Consider the following 20,838-nt stretch of genomic DNA (forward strand, 5'->3'; position numbering starts at 1 on the left):
ATGCAAAGATGCTAACAAGCAGCTAGCAGCTCAATAACAAGGAAATGAGAAAAAAGGAACTTGAGAAAAGCTAAACAAATATTACAAAAAAGTACCTTACAGAAAACTACCTCATTGTCTAGTAGGAGTTGAATATATTAAGAAAAACAAAGCCAAACACATACCTGAAAGCTACAGTCACTGCACAGTGAGGCCAACTCAGGCTCTCCAACAGCTAATGCTACCCTTCTGCATTACCTCTTACATGCAGATGCTATATTTAAAATACATTTTGTCATGTGAGCGCTATTGTCAAACCAAAGCAGTAGATGTGTTGAAATGCAGAAACAGCTTAATGTGACGCCTCTCTTTAGAGACCTTCCCATGGTCCGGGCAGGATCAAAAAGCATCACACAAACATCAGGCATAGCTGAAAGAGTCTCTTTTAGCTTAGCTTTTAACCCGCTGTAACCAGAGCTCTCGCTTCATCTCACTGAATAGCACTAGCTATTTGATGTTGCTTTTTCTTTTTTTGGCAGAAGACACAGGGTGAGACAGTTGTCTGATCTTCTATTGTCCACGGCACAAATATAAACGTCAAGCTCTGTCACCGGCCTCATTCAGTTGTCATATCACATTTATTCCTCCTCTCCTATTCCAAAGCCTCTTGCTATGGCCATCACATATGTTGTTGCGCTTGTATTTGTCCAAGGTAACAGGGGATCTATTAGTTGCATTTATAGAGGAATACTATACCCCCCCCAAAAGTTCAAAGACCAAGAGACAGACTTTCCTTTTCTTTTCAGTGTGACCAGTGCTCTTCTACATTCTCCTCTTCTATGAATGATGTGTATTTTAAATGATATAACGTTTTTTTTTTTGATTGATTGATTCAAGGTGTTTGGAATCTAAAATCTCTGTCATATGAAGCAACTTGTCTGTAATTGATTTCCCATACAAATCAAATTGTTTATGTTTTTTTTTTAGTTAAGTGATGTTTTACATTATGTGTAATGCAAAAACTTGAATTACTGTATGTTCTTTTAAGGTTACTGACACCCTTTTCGCTACTGCACTGGCAGATTTTCTTTCATTTATTTTAAGAGAAGATAACATGGGGCTTAATTCCAATAATAATAACATCCTATTCTCATGAACACAATATCTCAAAATGTCTTGAGGGGATCTCTCCAAATATGCACAAACATCCACTGAAGGATGAACTGATTAGAATTTGGTGGCCAAAGATCAAGTTCAATGTGACAACACAAAACATGTTTTTCTTGGACTAATTTTGATAATGTTTTACACAAATATCTAATAGGATAAAATGCTACTGACACTTTATATCCAACATCCACATTGAATACAGTAGTTTATCTTAGTTTTTAGTTTTGTCAGTTAGGTGTCATACCTTTACATCTGTTTTCTTGGTGCTCTTCTTTTGGTATCTTGATTTAGATTTGTTTTATCTACTACATGGTCTTTTCTAAATCCTAAGCCTGATCTTTATGGGCTGTATCTGTGAAGAAGTCACAGTGAAGGGTTTCATTCATGCGAGATAAGTCAGTAGTTTGATCTGAAGACTTGACACATGACAAAATGTGTGGTAAACAATCTGATTTCCTATCAGATGGAGTTGCTTTGATGCTTGTAATCATGATGCTCTTCCTGTCCGTAGCCTGAGAACTTAAGATTTGAGACAAAGTTCAGCAAAGTTCATCTAACCTACAGTACTGGCTCCTTTTCGCTCAGCATCCCGAGATCTTGAGTTAGAATAATGTCCTAGAGAGCCTAGCTACCAAATGTTAACTGACATTTTGGTTTGATTTATCAGCCGATTTCAAACAATGAACATGTAGACACAACAGTTTGTAAGTTTTCCAAGCCACGTGTCATATCATAACCATTAATAGTAGCTGACTGTATCATAATCACCTGTTTACTCTCTTCCCCCTCAGGGTCCAAATGCTCTTGTGACGTACACCATCATCAGCGGGGCGGATGACAGTTTTAGGATCGACCCTGAATCCGGTGATCTGATTGCCACCAAGAAGCTGGATCGGGAGCGCCGTTCAAAATATTCTCTCCTTGTGCGTGCAGATGATGGAAAACAGTCATCTGACATGATGCTGAACATCACCGTCAAGGATGTCAACGACCACATGCCAAAGTTCTCTCGAGCCACATACTCATTTGATATCCCTGAAGATATGGCAGCAGGTAAAGTCTTAGTGTCACGCAATGAAGCATCCCTCTACAATCTGTGGCATGCAATGCAGCATTTTAGACACGAAACCGGAGACATACAGTAGGAGACTGTGGGCAGTGATTATTTTGCCCTCTGTAAAAAGGCCTTAGACTGGATTTAGACAGCTCTGGTAAGGTAATCAAGAGCCCTAAATTATTAGGAACAGATCGTTTGTAGTAGTTTCTAAGACTTTCTATTGCTTTTTTACATTTTTTAAAGATTTTTTTATGACCCTTGAAGTCCTCCCAAACCCTCTGTATCTTCCTTAAGGGGAAGATCAAGAGTTTAAGAGATCAAAGTGACATTAACTGATATTTGATTTATATGGAAATCTATCAGCGACCAGCAGGATTTACAACAATGCTGACAACCGTCTGGCTCAAACCCTTCATCCCTGTTAGCTGCTTCAGTTACAAAAATAAAAGAGACAAATAAGTTGTTTTTTCAATAACATGAGAAATCAAAAAAATATGATTAAGTGCAAAAAGTGCTAAAAAAAACACATTTTATCATTAGGCTATTTGTTTAGTATCTTCACATAAAAGTAAACATTCAGTAAACATTAATGAATGGAGGAGTTGCAGTTCCAAAACAGAAGAGACCAAAGAATTGTTATTGTAGCAATTGGCAGAGCGATCACTGACTCAGCAGTATTAATAAACAACTCTGATAACCCCCTGCAGATATGTTAAAGTCATTTTGTGCAGTAAAATTTAACTTCTCACTTCTGTGTTACTGCCCGTCTGACTCTCACAGGCTCCATCGTGGCGGCGATCCTGGCCAGCGACTCTGACTCAGGGGTGAATGGAGAGGTCACGTACTCACTGGAGGAGGACGACGAGGACGAGACGTTCCTCCTGAACCCAGTGACGGGAGTTTTCAACGTGACACGTACACTGGACTATGAGACTCAGCAGTACTATATTCTGACCGCGAAGGCGCAGGATGGAGGAGGGCAGGCCAGCACAGTTAGAGTGTATTTCAATGTCCTGGATGTGAATGACAACGCGCCCATCTTTAACACCTCTGTGTATAGCACGTCTGTCTCAGAGAGCCTGCCGCCTGGATCCAGTATTGTCACCGTCGGGGCCAGTGATGCTGATGATGGTATGTATATATGGGATTAAATATAGACAGATTGATTCTTGAGATGCCAATATCAATATCATAGAGATAAATAATCTATACTATGAATTATAAAATTATAAAATTAACTGATTTTCTATTAATTCCCATTTGCATATCTGACCACAAATATACTGACACTGATATATCTCTTATATATCTGTGACACACCAGCCAGTTTATCAATCAGTCTCTCCTCACTCCATAAAACATATTCATTTTCTCAGTACTAGCTGATTTTTCAAATTTTAAGGATTATCATTGATTTTATACATTTGTTGACAGTTTGACAATCATGAAATGTTCCTTTAAAAAACAACACAATCAAAATGTTAGCATGACTGTGGAAGATTTGGCTCTGATTTGACTCTACATGGAGATTTAAAATGACTTAATCTGGGGATTTTGCAGCCAATAAGCAAACATTTTCTTTAACAGTTAAAGACGCATTAAGCAGTACTGCCAAAGTTGTTGTTTGGCCAATATCTTAAACTATAGTTAACTTAAATCCGGGTTAAATATCCCAGAAGCATCACAGTATTAGAAACTGTTCTGTGAGAAAGTATAAAGCTGTAAAGTGCTTTCGAAGTATATAAATCAAGTGTGAGTTAGCTGTAGGAGATTAATTTAATGAAGGCCTGTCATTTTGTTATGACAGTTGGTTAAACAGAAGCTCTTAAACCTACATTTTATTTTTCATTTATATTTTATTTTATGCACGAATGATTTGATGAAATACAACATATTCACCGTATGATTAAGTGGGTTGAGTTACTTTTACGTTTCAGGTGGTGGGTTTTCGTGTTTGTGAAGTGCCATGTGGTATTTGAACAGTCACCGCTACTCTCCTCTGCTGTAATTACCGCTTCATCCAGGCCTAATGTGGTTATTGTGACCTACATTCCTGGGAAATATGCTGCCTAGTTCTCAACCAGAGTCTGGCTTCGTCCTCCACTGTCCACATAATCTGACCGCGCCGTCTTCTCAGATATATAGTGGCCGCTTTCCACTGTCAAAATAAAACACTGCCATTGTTAGCACTTCCTAAGCCCTGACCTACGACCCCCAGACTTTGTCGGCAGACGGAGTAGCCTAAACTCAGATGGAAGTAGCACTCATGCTTTTGATAAGGGATTACTTGTGTACTGTAAATACATGCTGGAGTGTGGGAAGGTGCCGGCGCTTTCCACATGAATACCCCGTTGAGTTGAATTACAGACGCTCAATTTAAGCTCATTTTAACCCCCAGTTCCAGGGGAGTGCTGTGGATTAGGCCTGATTTCAAGGTTAGATAATTTACTGCATCCACCCATTCGGTCACAGTGCAGTTGTGTTATTCAAATAAATGTTACAATTGGGAGGAATTTTCCAAAACTGTACAACCGCACTATCAGTTTCGGAAGTGGTTTGCTGTGGTGTTTCTCTTTTGATAGTAATCTGTCATGCTACATAAATGGATCATCCACTTGGAGGACAAGAGTAGCAGCCAGAGCTACAGCTGTTGTACATGCACAATTTGTGGAAATGGATGTTGATAACGCATATAAATGCTTAATTCAGACACATACAGCATATGTAACAATCTCATCTAGAACAATGGATGCCACTCATTGCTTGACCTCCACTATATTGTACTATGTGTTTGTTATCTGGGAGGGGGGGTTAAATTCAAGGTCGTATTAAACAGGTCCTTGCAGATTGTCTTTTTGGCACTCCTATCACCAGCCAAGATTGTATTTATAAATACACTGTGATTCTCTAAATATAAGTAGCGGATGTAACAAGAAAGATGCATCCACTTAAATCCTGCTCCTGCCTAGATTCCTCTTATTTGTACAAATTAAATTTTGCTACCAGGTTTTGTTAAGTCTCCACTCAAGGAAAGTAGCACATTTAAGCCTTGGAGCAAAATGCAAACTCAATTTAACCGAGCAGGAGTTAGCACTATGTTTAGATGTTAGACCTTCTGTCTGTCTTGCTGTTGTTTATCTTGTGATTTAAAGCACCTAAGACTGACTAGTTGCTTAATACTGATGACAGTTTAGGGGATTTATGAGTGTAACCAACATGTAAAGTTGCCTGCCTGTAGTGTAGCTTTAAGATGTCACTATGAATGAAATATTACTCAAATATATGTACATAATTTAGTCATCCCACATTACTCTCTACTAATTATCTACCTCTTGGTATGTTTTCCAGGTCAAAATGCCCAGCTCCTCTACAAAATTGCATCAGGTGATCCCCAGAGCCACTTTATGATCACCAAAGAGGGAGTTATCCAAACCAAGAAGGCCTTGGACAGAGAAACCCAGTCCTTCTACAACCTGGTGGTAACAGTCAACGACCTGGCTCCACCTCCTATGACCCGCTTCACCAGCACTGCACAGGTGTCGATCATTCTCCTAGATGTCAACGACTGCTCGCCATCCTTCACCTCCCAGAAGATGACCTATATTCAGGAAAACACACCGGTGGACACAGTAGTTTTCAAAGCCCAAGCCGCCGATGCTGACAGCGGCCCCAACAGCTATGTCGAGTACTCCCTCAGAGGACCTTTCGGAAACAAGTTCAGCATCGGTACAATCGATGGAGACGTCAGGCTAGTAGGAGAACTCGACCGAGAGGAGCTTTCCAACTACACCCTCACAGTTGTAGCTACTGATAAAGGCGAGCCTCGGCTGTCTTCAACCATGGACGTGACCATGATGATTCTAGACGTCAACGACAACACGCCGAGCTTCTCACAGAATATCTACGACATTGAGATTGAGGAGAACACCTTGACCGGGACAGACGTTATCCAGGTGTTTGCCAGCGATGCAGATGAGGGCACCAACGGGCAGATCCGGTTTTCTATCTCAGGAGGCAACACCAACACTGATTTCAGGATAGATTCAGTCACAGGGGTGATTTCAGTGGCCAAGCAGCTTGACCGTGAGGCGAGGTCATCCTATTCACTGGTTGTCCAAGCTGCAGACCGTGGCAGCAGCCCGAGGGTGGACCGTGCAACAGTCAACATTGTGTTGCTGGATGTCAATGACTGCTCACCTGAATTTGAGCTTTCTCCTTACACTGTAAATGTTCAGGAGAACCTGGAGAACTTACCAAGAAACATTCTGCAGGTCAGTATGTTTGCTTTTGCTCTTTTGTCATGACATTCATTGAAACTTAAGCAGTGAGGATGTCATTAACATTCACAGACAGGACCTCCCGAGTGAAAAGAAAGCTATGTTTTGAATGACAGTCCTAAGACCTTAAATGATTTAATGCTTTAACCAAATTTGTAGTAATACTAACTTAATAAGTCCAGGTATGTGGTGGGTATCAGTGTATAAAACCACAGACACGGTGGTCTAATTTTGCTAAATGCCATGACAAATACCTGACAGAAATGATAAAGATATGATATATGACGGCAATTAACTCTGCACAATTAGAGCTTTATAGAATTTCACAGAAATATGAAACTTGGTTCAATTGCATGACTACACAATTAACATCCAAACCACCCCAGTGACTTAAATGAGCCATATATAAAAAATGGAGGGGAAGGACTGCTTTCCAGTGACGGAGCGATTCCATTTTCTTTTGCTTGTGCACCTTGTAAGGAAATGAGGCTATAGTTATGTGGTGGGAAAGGGTCCAGACGCGGTTGGTTTTGCCACACAAGAACACACATTTGTATGCTAACCTCTCTATGCCTGTCTGAGGTATGCACGGCAGGAAGGTCTGGGAAGCCCACGATGCATTCAGGCACACCAGTGAAGCGGGGTAGTTTAATGCTGCAGCATGAAGGGAAAAATTAGACAAGCTAATAGTTTGATACTCAGAAAGCCATTAAATGAATGTCCTTAATCCCAGGAGCAGCTAAAGAGTACTAAAGACACATTTCTGGTTTTCTGGTGACTTTCTGGATTTCTTTTCCCAGAGAAAGTCTGATTAGACAAAGTGAATAAGTAATGATCCTCCTTCCCTCAACAATTACTTTCATGGTGCCGGTGAGCACCGTGATGGTAATTAACCCTCAGCTGCTTCAGTGAGGATGGAGGTTGAAAAGGGTTACTCCCAGCTAGGTTTGAATTAGTGTGGTTGCCTAAATTGAGCAATATTTTCCTCACAAGAGTGCTAAAGTAAAACCCCTCCAGTAATAAAAACAATTTCATAATTATAGTTTGCAAAAATGTAATTGTTTGATTTTCAGACATGATATATCAGTCATGGCCTTGGTGTTACTGCATTCTGCATAAAATTAGACTCCATCACGACCACCTTCAACGTTATGAAGCTGATAATGTGTTATTGCACCAAAATGATAATAATAATGATCAAATAATATCATACAATTAGTAATACAATACTCTCAAAGGGATTGTTATGCAATATTGTTTTACTTTTTTATAATTTAACTACATTTTTCTGATGAAACTATACTTCTATAAGTTTATTTAAGTAAATTTCTAGGCTGCATTAAGGATTTGGATATTGTTAAGTAAGTGATTTGACTGTATCCTCCACTTCTGCCTTGATGGGTTTAACAATCTGTACAGTATAGGACATCATCTGTTCATTCTCTCTAAAGCTACATCAGAAAAACTAAAAAAATGTATATTCATAATAACATATTTATCATAATTTTAAGCTTGGAGCAAGACTTGTGTTTCTCTATGTTTTGTTGCTACCATGATATTACACTTAGAGCTATCTCTCCAGTTCTTCTATTAATTCCAGACCAACTATTAATCTACTGCTGGAAATGGAAAACACATTTCTTGTGCAAGACAAAAAAGAGAACTTTAGTCAAAATCTCTAATAGCTCACTTCTTTCTGTCCAGGTTGTTGCCAGAGATGATGACCAAGGTGCCAACGGTCAGCTGAGCTACATGCTCAGTGGTGGGAACGACGAGGGTGCGTTTAGCCTGTCATCAAGTGGCCAGCTGAGCCTGACCCAGACTCTGGACCGCGAGGCTCAGGGGAAATACATCTTGCTGATCACAGCCACCGACTCAGGTACAGTACGCCTGCAGTGGGGGTTTTGAACTGTGAGGGTGCCTGTCTGACACCATCTTGAAATACTTAACAGCGTTTAAGTAAAAGATGATTTTAGTATTCCAGCATAATGTTTCAGTTTATAGTGTTCCAAAATCAGTTGTTTATGTCTGAACTTGCACCACATTAAGCTTGCTCAACTTATCATCCATGATCTGACGTATCTGGTGTGGACTGAGTACCATGTAATATGTCCTTACATGGACATTGTTGAATTTCAGCAAAGCTCCAACATATTTTGTAATCAGCCAGCAAAACCGAACCGAAAACGAATATTTTCATAAACTAACAGCAATGTCAACAAACAGCATTTTTTATTTCACAGTGTGCACAAGAATCTTTTTGTGTGGCACAATAACCTAAACATTCAGGAGTTTTTAGCTTGCAAAATAGTGGGTGTTTTTTGACCTATTCCCCAGCAGTCCTTTCAGCGGGTTCGATTGAATAGCATCCTCTGTTTATTTGGATACAGCGGTAGAGCTTGTTATAGCCAGATAAAAGGTTAACTTGTTATTGCATAGAGGCCAGTTAATGTGCAGTTAAAGGAGTACATGCGTATCCCCGTTGCAGCCAAATCACATGGTATCCCAGTTAAGTATATGTTTCCCCGAGCTGCTCTGGCACGGCCGTCATGGTCTGAGGGTGGTTCTGTCTCATTCCTGGACTGACCATGTGACCATTCATAACGCTGTGTATTTTTGAATGTGCAAAGGCTTTGGTGAGAATTGGGACAATGTTGCAGTATCTTGTTTTTGAAAAATTTGGGGAAATTTTAAAAGATTTATTAGTCAATGTGCATTTTTTAGGACAATGGTGATTTTTTTTTAGTACATTTTTATTATAAAAGTATATATTAATCATAAACTATGCGACACATTTTCAAATGATCAAGTCCAAGTAACAGAAAGAGTGTTTTTTCTTCATGTTATGTTTAGATTTTCTTGCTTCATATACTGTTTAGAGGTTTGTGCCACATGGACAAAGTTGCCCAACAAGCGAACATACTAATTAGGATTCGATCCCTTTTTGTACGCTTCACGAGGAGTCCATATTTAGAGCCCTGACAACAATTCCAAAATATTTTGACAAGACGTTTCAGTACAATGTTGGTGAGAGGCAGAAAGAAGGATTTGGGGTAGAATATCAAAATATCAAAAACCCCATAATCATAGTACCGGCCAAATTACCCAGCAGCATTTTCTCACATTTTTGAGGCCTCGGCTGAGACAGTCGGGGGAAATGGTTCTCCCAGGCACTATCTGGCAGGAAATGCTGAAGGTGGATGGTGCAGACATGTCTCCAAGTCTGCTGTCTACCATGACCTATTTTCAACCGCAGACATTCATCTTCACATGTTAAAGTCTGCCTTTATCTTCAGGCATTTGACTAGTTCTATTCCAAAACACCATGTAACGGAGAGAAAAAAAAGGAATTGAGAGGATTTATCATCCAGTGTCTTCACTCTGCAAAAGCATTATTCTGTCAGACAAAACTATCTGTCTGTCAGAAAGCGTGTTGTATTGTCATATGTGGTGTTCAGGCAGCAGCCTCTGTGCAAACAAACACTTAATCATGAGCAGAAAAGAGACTTTTGTGTTTTAACACTAGTGCTGCATGAAATATGATCAGGCAGATGTGTCTCTGTCCTCACTTTAGTTTTCTACTTGTTATGTAGACAGACTGACTTCCTTATATTTGGGAATGGCTTTTCAGCATTTTCAGCAAAGGTAAACTCATTAATCTCAGCCCGAGCAGAGCTTCAGGACCGTCTTTGCTGTGCTGACTGAAAACTGTCATGAAATGGATGGAAACAAAAAAGAGTTCACCGGGTGCTGGTTCTCATAATGAGTTCTGGCTTGAGCAAACAGTAGAATTTGGCAGACTTCTGTCATTATTTGAAATACTGAGCATAGCCCCTGTAATGTGGCATCCATACAAGCTGTATAAAGGTGTTTTACAAGGAGTCTTGTTGAGAGGAAACTTAAAGATCAGACTTGGGATAGTGCAGTTTTTTTCATTTTTTCTCTTTCTCTTCCTTGTTTATGGAAAGCTGTTTGCAGCATTTCTGAGTTAACTAGTTGTGCAGATTGGGGGAGATATTGAGGGCTGCAGCATCTCAGACTGATCATACTGCTGGGCCAACATCTGGGATTCACTGCAGGCAAATCAGATTTGTAAACCACTACTCAGCAGTTATGCCCCCATGGAAGAATGTAAATCAATGAGATCTCCAACAGAGTTGCACAGTAAAACACTTAACCACGCAGTGTTGCTGGAATGACTTTAAGTGGGCATCTGTGATTGTAGAAAACATATTTTGTATAATACAGCTGCTCAGCTTTGGGTTCTTGCACAATGAACCTTTTATGCGGATTAAGAAGTGTGTTTCCATTTTTCAAACAATACTCTTCCTTTCAGCATTCCTAAACTTAATGACATTAAGACACATATTTCACCTTTTTCTGAGCAGACTGTTTTCTTTGGCGTTATTAAGTCATCAATGTTTGATTGATATTGTTGTATTTTCACATTTTGACATGGGTATTAATCTCTGGATCATGAACTGGTATAATTTTGGTTTTAGGGATTTTATGCCAACGTTTAAGATGGTTTTGGAACTACAGTATGAGTTCTCACTGTCAAACATTGGATTATTTTGCAGAATCCTTAAATAAATCAAACTGAGATCAAATTGTTTAGTTTAGTTGGTGTCAAAGATTAGGAAGTGTGTGTAAATGTGCACTTTATGTGTCTGCATTTACTCACGCATGTTTGCTCATTTATGCACAGGCACGTATTGTTTGTTTTTTGCTGTGTGTTTATGCATTTGTATTTGTGTGTGTTTTGTGCTCGCTTGAGAGAGTTTGCGTGAGTCTGCGTGTGGTGGTGAGAGCGTCCTCAGGGCGCATTGACATGCACCACGTTTGGTCACATTTATTAAAGAGAAGGCACAGTAAATCCCTTGGCCCATTCCTATTATGGCGGATACGGTTGCATAGAAATCCCATGTCTTTCACATCCCTCCAGCACATCACTCCATAGTGCCACACTGTTTGTATATGGCCTTTTGGCTGGTGGGTGAGGGGAATTTTGGAGGGTTTTTTTTTTTTTTTTTGGAGGGAGGAGGGGGGGGGGGGTAAACGACCGCTTAGCAGATAAAGAATTTTAATGACCATCCCTATTTAAAAGCAGGATCTTTTATTCTCTTTAATGGCTCCCATGAATCTAGTGTGTAAACCCCCCCAGTCTTCCTGAGTTTTTTCCATTGACTTGATAAGTTAAATAGGGATATGTCAATCTCCAGTCTGTCATTGAGCTATGAATGAGAACAATAAGGAGAACTTTACCTCAACATATATCTGTCTCTATCTCTGTCTGACAAATAGAACTAACGAAGTCCTGTACGAACACTGATAACGCAGTGTTAAAACGTGGCCAGGACATTGCTAGATCACTGTCCAATGCTCGCCACAATAAATCTTTAACGGGGTCCATTTCTGAAGGTTTCAGCCAGTCTGCAGTCTAGTGGCAACACAAGACTTAGCCAAATAAAATATCAGGTTCCTCAAATGAACTTTAACAGAGCAGTAACATTCTGGATCAGCTCTTAAAAAACTTTGCAGTAACAATGTGGTCTTGCAGAGTTTTTTCCTATCGCCTGTTTTCTCTTTTCCACTCCCTGGTACACCCTTTAACAATTGCTGGATCTGGATGTTTATGTAAATAGCTTTGGTAAGTAATAACAGGTTTTAAAAAGGTGGTGTGGGTTGGATGATTAGTCCTTGAGCCTGGCAAGATACACTTTTTAATGATGTTTATTCTCTCTGTTTCTCCTGGTTAGCACATCATGTTCTCACAATGTTATTTTATATTGTAACTAGTTGTAGCTGTTCATAACATGTATTCAATTTAAATAACTCGTAGTATAATATATAATTTGTGTCTGATCCTGTATGAGTACTTTGACTCTTAAATACTTTCCTCAACTCATATTTCAGTTTATATGGGCAATGTATGAACATTATTGAGTTGTATAATGAGAAAGTTACACTCCCAGTGTATGTTTTCCACCTCTCACATTGGTTATGATCTGTTGGTATTGCAGTGTCAACATGAAATGGAAAACAGTCAGTGAATGGTCCACAGATGCACTGCTAAATAGGGATTTCCAAATTTTCAACAACACAGCAAATAAAAGCGCCATTGTAATAAAAACACAAAAGGCAAATCACTTCATTAAATTTCACCACGGGCCCTAAAATATGAGAAAAAAACAACGCTTTCTGTCCGAAGATATGCATTCATCGCCTGTTTGTGCAAACCACCAAACTCTATCTGTAACATATGGGAAAGACATTTTTTGCAAAAGCATTCAGGCACAGCACTCCATAAATAACTGGCAAGCTGTATAACATTTTTGCTTTAATTTGACGAATGCCTCTGAGATCATTATTAGAAATATTCTCTCTCTCTTAGCAGCTTTGAGTGTTCTTCTGAGATATCCCTTTCACTCTTTTGCTTGTTAACTGTGAGAAAACCTCTGTTTACTCTGTTATGTTTGGCAAACTGTGCAGTGGGACAGCTCGCACCCTGCACTCAGCTCCATCGAGGCCATTCATGGGTGTTGGACAGGGTCACATTAAAAGAAGCTTTGTCGCAAAGCAACAGGTTCTCAGAGGCAGAAAAATGTCAATTTTGCCTCGATGGCGGCCAATTCTCTCCCCCCTGAGTAAAGATGTGTTTTATTTACGCTGTCCCTTAAGAGCACAATCTAGCCGCAGTCCATAAACCTTAATTAACCGTTTAGCCTTAAGCTTCAGGCTACAGATGGGCTGTCTCATAAATTTACACATTCATCCGTCTTCCCTAAGTCAACCTGTCCTGGACTTTCCACTTTAATGAACCCAGTTGTTTGAACATCCCAGACTTATCCTTCCTGTTTGCTGCTCAGATCTATTCTGGTTTTTGCTAATAAAGAAAAAACAATGTCAATGTCATATATTGAAGGGAAGGATTAGCTCTTGTGCTACCAGAAACACTCAAACCTGCTTCTTAACACAGCTTAGAGTGATCAACTCAGGGCAACTTGCAGCCTTTCCCAGGAGATGGGTGCTGCTGTTTCGTTCAAATCAACCCCCTGCGTGGCTCTCACAGCGGTGTCTACCCTCATAGCAGCTGCAGTGGTCAGAAAACACATAGCTTAATCGTTATTAACACATGTATTTGTACCCCCTCCGGTTCAGAAAGTATGGTCCCGGCACCTCCTTTGAGGTTAATGTCATTTGTCCGGTGGTAATGTACACTAATAAGGTGCTTAGACCCTGCCATATGTTTATGCTAGACAATGCTTCTCGGGCTGAGAGGCTTACAGAGAAAACTGTCTGTGGATCTTTAAGATGGAAGAGGAGGCAACAGATGGTCAGCTGGTCTAGTTTAGTCCCAGGGTCCTGAAAGCTTGTTATTTTAGACGCTGATTCTTTGGGGTTATTCTGGGTTCTCCCATTTTCTCCTTACGTGATCCACACTGAAATGAACCGCTTAGATCTGAGCTTAGATGCAGCAATGAAATATTAGCAGACAGAATTGAATATCATTCCCACCACTAGTTTAACAACCACTTTAAGTTCTTTGGGATTATTGTGAAATATCAAACAGGGCGCTCTGTTTTGGTTGTCACAGCCCCAACTGTGTCATTCCCAGATCTGAAGGGAATGTGCTGTGTTTAATTAAATGGTAATGGTGTTTCTAGATTAAATTAAGGCAGGGAGGAATCCTCATGTGGCTCAAGTGCTTTGAGCTCCCCAACGGATTGAGTTGCTGCTTTGTGTGAGATGAGATGCACTGACGCCAGTGTCTTTCTACTTTATCCCACAGTGTAATGGCTGCTCATAGGATAAAAAGCAGTTATCTGAATACCATCAGTCTGATGTCTTCTCGTGGTGAAACGTTTATAAAAAGCCTCAGTCTTGGAGACAGGTTATCACCGGGGTTTAGCTCGGACTTAGCCATTATGGTATCCATACCACTTCAGAGCTCAGTGACTCCAGCACAGCTCTCTTGGGCAAAACCACCTCATGGAAACATAGTACCACAAAGTCTTTTATTTTCTTTACCGATTGAGGGAGCATGCTTCCCTGGACTCAAACCCCATTTCCTAGTGTGTGCAATAATAACCAATGAATTTAGATCAAACACACATATACACACTTACTCTGCTTTAAGCAGTGAGCAGACTGTAACCAATGAGAGGCATTTGCTTCCAAAACAATTTTCTGGCCACAGCAAAATTCCTTGTGTGCAAATACACAGTTTATCTTGAAATTTGAGCAATGGTGTTGATAACTTCTCAGCATGAGTCAAATACCAGTGATGTGAAGGTGTAATCACCAGCAGAGTAGTGTCAGGTCGAGACTAGTATGATGGCGGTTTCCTTTCCTAAGTGACCAAAGATTAACCCCTGAAATAAGATTACGCTCACACCACAGACCTCAGACAGAGGTGAGGGAGTGCCTTGATTACCTTGATCTGTTTCGGGCAACAAGTGATCAACAAATTACAAGTCTTTGCAGGAACAGAAATGTTAACAGTTTCTCACATTTTTCCTGATGAACATCTATAATTTACGGGCATAAGAACAGGCTGAGGTTGTAGAAACCTTATAAAGCCTGTAAAATTTACAGAACTACTGCAGGAAGAGAAGAATAAAGCCCAGTGGAAAAAATTATTTTCTAACCACAGCGCATGGAAGCCACCGGTAGGCAGCTGACTTCCTGCAGCAAATTTCCACCAGCTCTCTTTCCATGGCAAAATTATGTCATTTGTCGTATAGCAGTGAGCCAGATTGTGCGCTGCCAGATTTAGGCATATTTCCTCGTTATATTCCCACCACCACCCCCCCTTTCTCGGCTAGAGCCACGGTGCATGAGGTGACACCCGCCTTGCTTGTAGTCCTCTAAATCATTGACCCTGACACTCTTCTTGGGCTTTGCCAGATTCCAGCAAAGACTGTTTTGAGGAGATGCTGGCATTTCTCAGCACTCTTGGAGAGCATTCCTCTCCTGTTGAGTCACTCCTTCCAAAAATAGAAGAAGTCGATGGAGGTTATTTTGTACATAAAAAAGTGTGCAGGGATTGTTTTTCTTAGTATTACAGGTATGGTATCCAGAGGAAATTTAAGAATCGGAAACAGATGACATGCTCAGCTGCGATGTTGACCTCCTTATTTAGCAGCCGCCGTCATATGAATCTTAAAAATGTCTCACCCTAACCATAACTATTTGAAACAACTGTCATTTACATACATTTGCATACCTGCCAAGATATAGTGTTCTTTGATGACTATATCTGTCAGCACACGTGATGTAACAAGATAGATCTGAACTATTTACACATTGGACAGCAGGTTTGGGGGGAAACAGCTGCCAAGGGTTATGTGATATCAGTGAGCTCCAGGAGGCTGAGAAGGCACGTCCTAAGGCTGCACGGAGGCGCATGATGCTGTGCGAAGTGATACACCGAGGAAGATGTGAAAAATGCTCCGATTGATCACACTCCTGTCGACAATGGCGGGGTCAGTATAGGTTCAGGGTCGCAGAGTGGAGCGTCAAGAGGCTTTGGGAGTATTTGAGCCCAGTTTAGGTCTTCGCTATAGGGGGCAGGGAGCCTCTGCGTTATGCTCAGTAAGGATTAGCTGGGGTAACAGTGTCCAGCACCTCAGAGTCCCTGATGCATTGGTGACAGAGGCATTGCAGGTCAAAGGTTGCACAAGCCAGTTTGGAGGAGGCTGTCTGTTCTCCCAAGGCAGTAAACAGGTTGTGACATCACGTCCTGTGCAAAAGTGAAACGCCTGGAAGGAGGGCAGTGTATTAAACACGCACGCACACACACACATACACACATACACACACACACAGCGCTACTCTTGTAGCTTGGGCTGCTTCCGCTCTTAGTGGGGAAAACAATGCTATTGAAATGCAACAACTGCACTCACTTTGTAACAGAAGGCAGTTTGAGTTCAGAAAAATATAGCAGTTGGCTTGATACTCAAAAACAAATATTTTTCATTCACTCAGTCTCTTGGTAGAGGCTAATGGCTTTTGCAGACAAAGCCACTGAGCCTCTCAGATCCACTTATCAGCCCAGCAGTTCCAGCCTGCACAGAACATCTTTGATCAACAACAGTCTTAGCGAGTAGCTGACTATCAAACACTCTTTGCCTGGCAGCAGTGGCTCTGCACCGGTTAACTTAAAGTGATAGAGACACCTTGCTGACTTGGATTGTCCCTTAATTAAGAGGATCAGCCCCGTAAAAGCAGGAGCCACACTAATCTGTTGCCATGACAACCTCCTGAATGATGACTCATGTCAATACGATCACATTGAATGTGTGACAAGGCAGGCTCGAGCACAGGCGGATTAGACAGCCGTAATCAAGTTTGATGTTAATTAAGTAATCCTGCTGACTACATTTGTTTGGACACTTAGCCACATGTTATGGTTATTTGATTGCATAATAGTCCCATGATGATACAGTATGGACTGGATGCTACCTAAATCGAACACCACAATTTACATGTTCTGCTTGGGTTGTGTTTCTGCTGCCGTTAATTCTTTGCATGTAACACCAAATGTATCATTGGATGTCCCTGTGTAAATCGCCAATGATTTTGGAATACCTTGTTTATAAGCAGTATTCACAAATATTTGTAAAGGTGGAAATACATAATCACCTCAAAATTCAACACTGCCTATATTTGGTTATAAACACAGGATCTTTAAAAGTCATCAAGGTCCTAGCTAGAACTGTAGAGGACTGACATGACTCACTTTGGTAATGAGTCAGTAAAGATTAGTGTTGGATGGTTTCTGGGCCTCTTCTTGGATAAAAAATTGTTTACTGTTACCTCTGTTTGTATCATTTATTTTGCTTCTGGAATTCAGCTTTGTTTATTCTGAATGCTCATGTTAGCCACTTCTGTTCTGACCAGAAAACCCGGATAGATGACAAGCTTAAGGTCGAATGTCTGTTTATTATAATAAAGCCAGGCAGTGAAATGATGTTACAGTAAACTATATCAAATCTCATTTTGCAAGGAATCCCCTGCTCTCCTGAAAGAAGCTGCTGTGGTATTCAGACCCCACAATAATGTTCAAATTTCTTATGTTCATAACGAAATGTTCCACTCTGCCCACAGGGCGGTCAGACTTTAACATCAGCAACCTAACAATAGATGTAGAGCTTGTAAGGGGATTTCATTTCTTGCTCAACGATTAATTATTATTTAGTCCCTTTTTGGAAGTGCAGTACTAAATTGCAGGATCACTCCTTTAAAAAATTTGGTCAGAGATTCTGGATTGTTTTGCTAGGAGCAGCTAATGTAGCCTCGAGAGAGATGAGGAGCGGGCTACAGAGGTCTTAGCTTGTGAGGAAGATGGGTTCCCAAGATCACAAGATCATACAAGGGTCCATCTTGTCAGGTTTCAAGTTATGCACTTGTGTCCGAAACACCAGTTGGTTCCGACCACTGTGTGCTATGAGGATGGTGATGGTGATAGGCAATGATATACACCAATGATATATCACCAATCAAGTATTTGTGAACATGTCCGCCTTTTTTAAACATTTTCTAAGGACGTCTTCTCAAATGGTTCTGTTTAATAAAATTGACTGACTCAGGTGACATTACTTGAGGCAATTTATCAGTATAAGATATCTTATAGGCAGTAGAATTGAAACAATATACGATTATAGCTCATCCTGATACATGTACAATAATTTCAGCTTCACAGTGCTCACTTTTTCTCCACTACTATCTTTTGGTTTTATTCAGTATGACATTAAATTTCTTCATACTTAAATCTATTTGCCCTGTGTGTTAAAATCCATTTTCACTAAAGCAGGCTGGACATGTCAATCTCAGTGATCTCAGATTCAGTTTACTTTTATCATCTCTTCTCAGGAGGCTTTACTGGGGAAAAGATCATTAAGAATTGGCACGAAATATAATGAGCATGCTGCCCTGATTTTATCGTATTTATAAGATAATCCGGGCTGGCTGAGCAATAGAGCTGTCATGTCCCTCTAGCTTTCTTTCCTGACCCTCCACCCCACAACACCCTCTTCTCTCAATTCCTTATGTTTTGATTTTTCACGGCACCGCATAAAGAGAGAATTTTGGTGGCCACCATCCAAATGTTTTTTATTATCTCTTATTAATCCAGGCCCCCACGGTACGCAAGTTCAACCATCTGATGTTTTCAACAGCTGAGTACACAGGCACAGAAGACTAGAGCTCAGGATTGTGTATGTTTTTATTTGGGTGTATTATAGTTGACACATTCACATAGATTCCTGTGGAGAGCTGCAGGAGGGAACAACTGTTAGAGGTGGAAAAAGTCTCATACTTTACCTCTTGCAGATCTCAGCTTTTCTCAATCCTCAGGTGCTCCTTGCCCTTATAAAGATTGTAAACATATGCAAATCATTAAGAACTAAAAAAACCTCCGAGCCTTCAAAGATGTCCCCAAATCCCATATTGTGGCTCTCAGTAACGAGGCTGAACTTCTGTTTATGTTTGGAATATAGATCAGGCAGTTCATTGTGCCATTTATGGAAGGATTATAAAGGGCAACTCTAGCAAGGCAGATGTCTGAATCTTTCTCTTCTTCAGGTTTTTCTGCATTGCAGCTCATTTTCATCTGCTATTGATTTAAATCCATCCCCCGGGGCCCTGTGAGCCCGTTTCGTCACCCGCTCTGGGAGAAAAACGGTTAGATTTTTGCTGAAAATAGCATTTCTCCTCAAATTCCACAGACTAACTCACTCTGTGCCGTGCACCTTAAAATAGATACCTCGCTGTGGAGATTAAATCTATGAGTGTCCAAGACCCCAGGAAGGACGCCTGAAAGATTTGGTTTCAGAGACATCGAGTCCTTTTGATGTGTTCTGTGCTGATGTGTGTTGATGTGGCAGTACGGCAGACGGAAACCCAAACCGGTGGCCAGAGACATTTGCTTGAATTAAGTTCAGCAGAAACACTGTGGCTGAGCACTCACAAGAGAATAAATTGGTTCAGTGTGCATCTCCCTGCGAATGACAAGTCATGTACAATAAGTCGCCACGTGTGTTAAGTCAATGGGAGTCTTAATAGTGCTCACATGTTACTGTGTCCCCTCTACCATCTTGCTGTAGCACAAGAAGTAGCTTCTAATTCTGTCAGTGAGAAAATTCTCCATGTTCAGGTCAGTCATGTGAATGGAAAGTGTGATGAGTAACTTCTGTCTTGGCCGTTGAGGCGATTTCTCCCTCAGTTCTTTTTGAATGAGTGAGCTGTAAGAAAAGTGAACTGCTATTGTTACTAATCATTATTTCTCTCATCGTCTGTCTCCAGGTTCTCCGTCTCTGAGTGGAACAGGAACAGTAACAGTTCTGGTGGATGACGTGAATGATAACGTCCCAGTTTTCACCTCCTCAACCTTCCACACTACTATCACGGAGGATGCCCCGACTGGGTCCGATGTTCTGTTGGTCAACAGCTCTGATGCAGATGTAGGCGCCAACGGTGTTATAAGGTAGCTTTTGCCTCATTTTTATTTGTTTTCCTTTTTTATGGGGATGAAGTGTGTGTACATTTTATGGTGATTCCTTAATTAATAAAACAAAGCCTAAAGTTTTTGCTGAAATTGCAATCTAATCTGAAATCTCTACCAGTGCCTCAGTTTTCAATGACAGGACAAAGAAAGTAGTAGAAAATCTAGAAGAAGAGAAAGTTATAAACCAATAAGATATTATATACACAATTTAATTAGCTTTCATTCATAGACCTCTATGGGGAATATTAAATAATTTGCACTGGGTGTGTTCAAATCTGATTTCTTTGAAGACAGATTTACACAGGAATAAAATATTTTGTGTGCACAAGACTAATGAGGCCATTCTTTTACAATTCAGAGGAGATCTATGTCACACTCTACAGTTCCAGTAACTACTGTGAGTAATCAGGTCAGTTTTAGTTTGATTTGATTCCCTGGTGTGAAATACCCTTTCAAAGGCCATACATGACTGGGTTTTTGCTTGCCTCTCGCCTTCAGTGAAACGTTTTACCTCATCACTAGCTTTGTGAAATTCCAGGCCGATGCTGCAATTGATGACAGCAGTATAGGAGAGTGTAGAGTTTTAGTCAACACCCAAAGTCATTGTTTGGGCTACGATTTTCAAGCTGGATGACAGCTTTTTCACACTCACAGGCCCCTCCATGGGGGAGCTTGTAAGAGCTTCTGGCCGGCTTCTCTCAAGCCGGACGCTCACTCAAGTCCGACCCCTCCTCACTCCTCAGTAACCCCACCGGGTACACATTGGGGGGTACCACAGCGTGCTCCAGTTTCCCAAAACATAGTAATGAGGATAATAATTGTCTATGACAGTATGAGTTGTGCCC

At 40.7% G+C, this 20,838-nt stretch overlaps 1 protein-coding gene across 1 annotated transcript in view; it reads left to right on the top strand.

The window, feature by feature from the left end:
* The window catches only part of LOC128362608 (protocadherin Fat 4), a 107,133-nt gene that overhangs the window by 61,676 nt on the left and 24,619 nt on the right, over window positions 1–20,838 (top strand). Inside the window, exons 3-7 of the mRNA XM_053323425.1 lie at window positions 1,941–2,202; window positions 2,987–3,337; window positions 5,555–6,477; window positions 8,188–8,362; window positions 19,792–19,972. Of these exons, the coding sequence (XP_053179400.1) occupies window positions 1,941–2,202; window positions 2,987–3,337; window positions 5,555–6,477; window positions 8,188–8,362; window positions 19,792–19,972 (1,892 nt within the window). The remainder of the gene's footprint in view (window positions 1–1,940; window positions 2,203–2,986; window positions 3,338–5,554; window positions 6,478–8,187; window positions 8,363–19,791; window positions 19,973–20,838) is intronic.

The sequence above is a fragment of the Scomber japonicus genome, chromosome 8 (genome assembly GCF_027409825.1).
Source record: "Scomber japonicus isolate fScoJap1 chromosome 8, fScoJap1.pri, whole genome shotgun sequence".
Taxonomy (NCBI): Eukaryota; Metazoa; Chordata; class Actinopteri; order Scombriformes; family Scombridae; genus Scomber; species Scomber japonicus.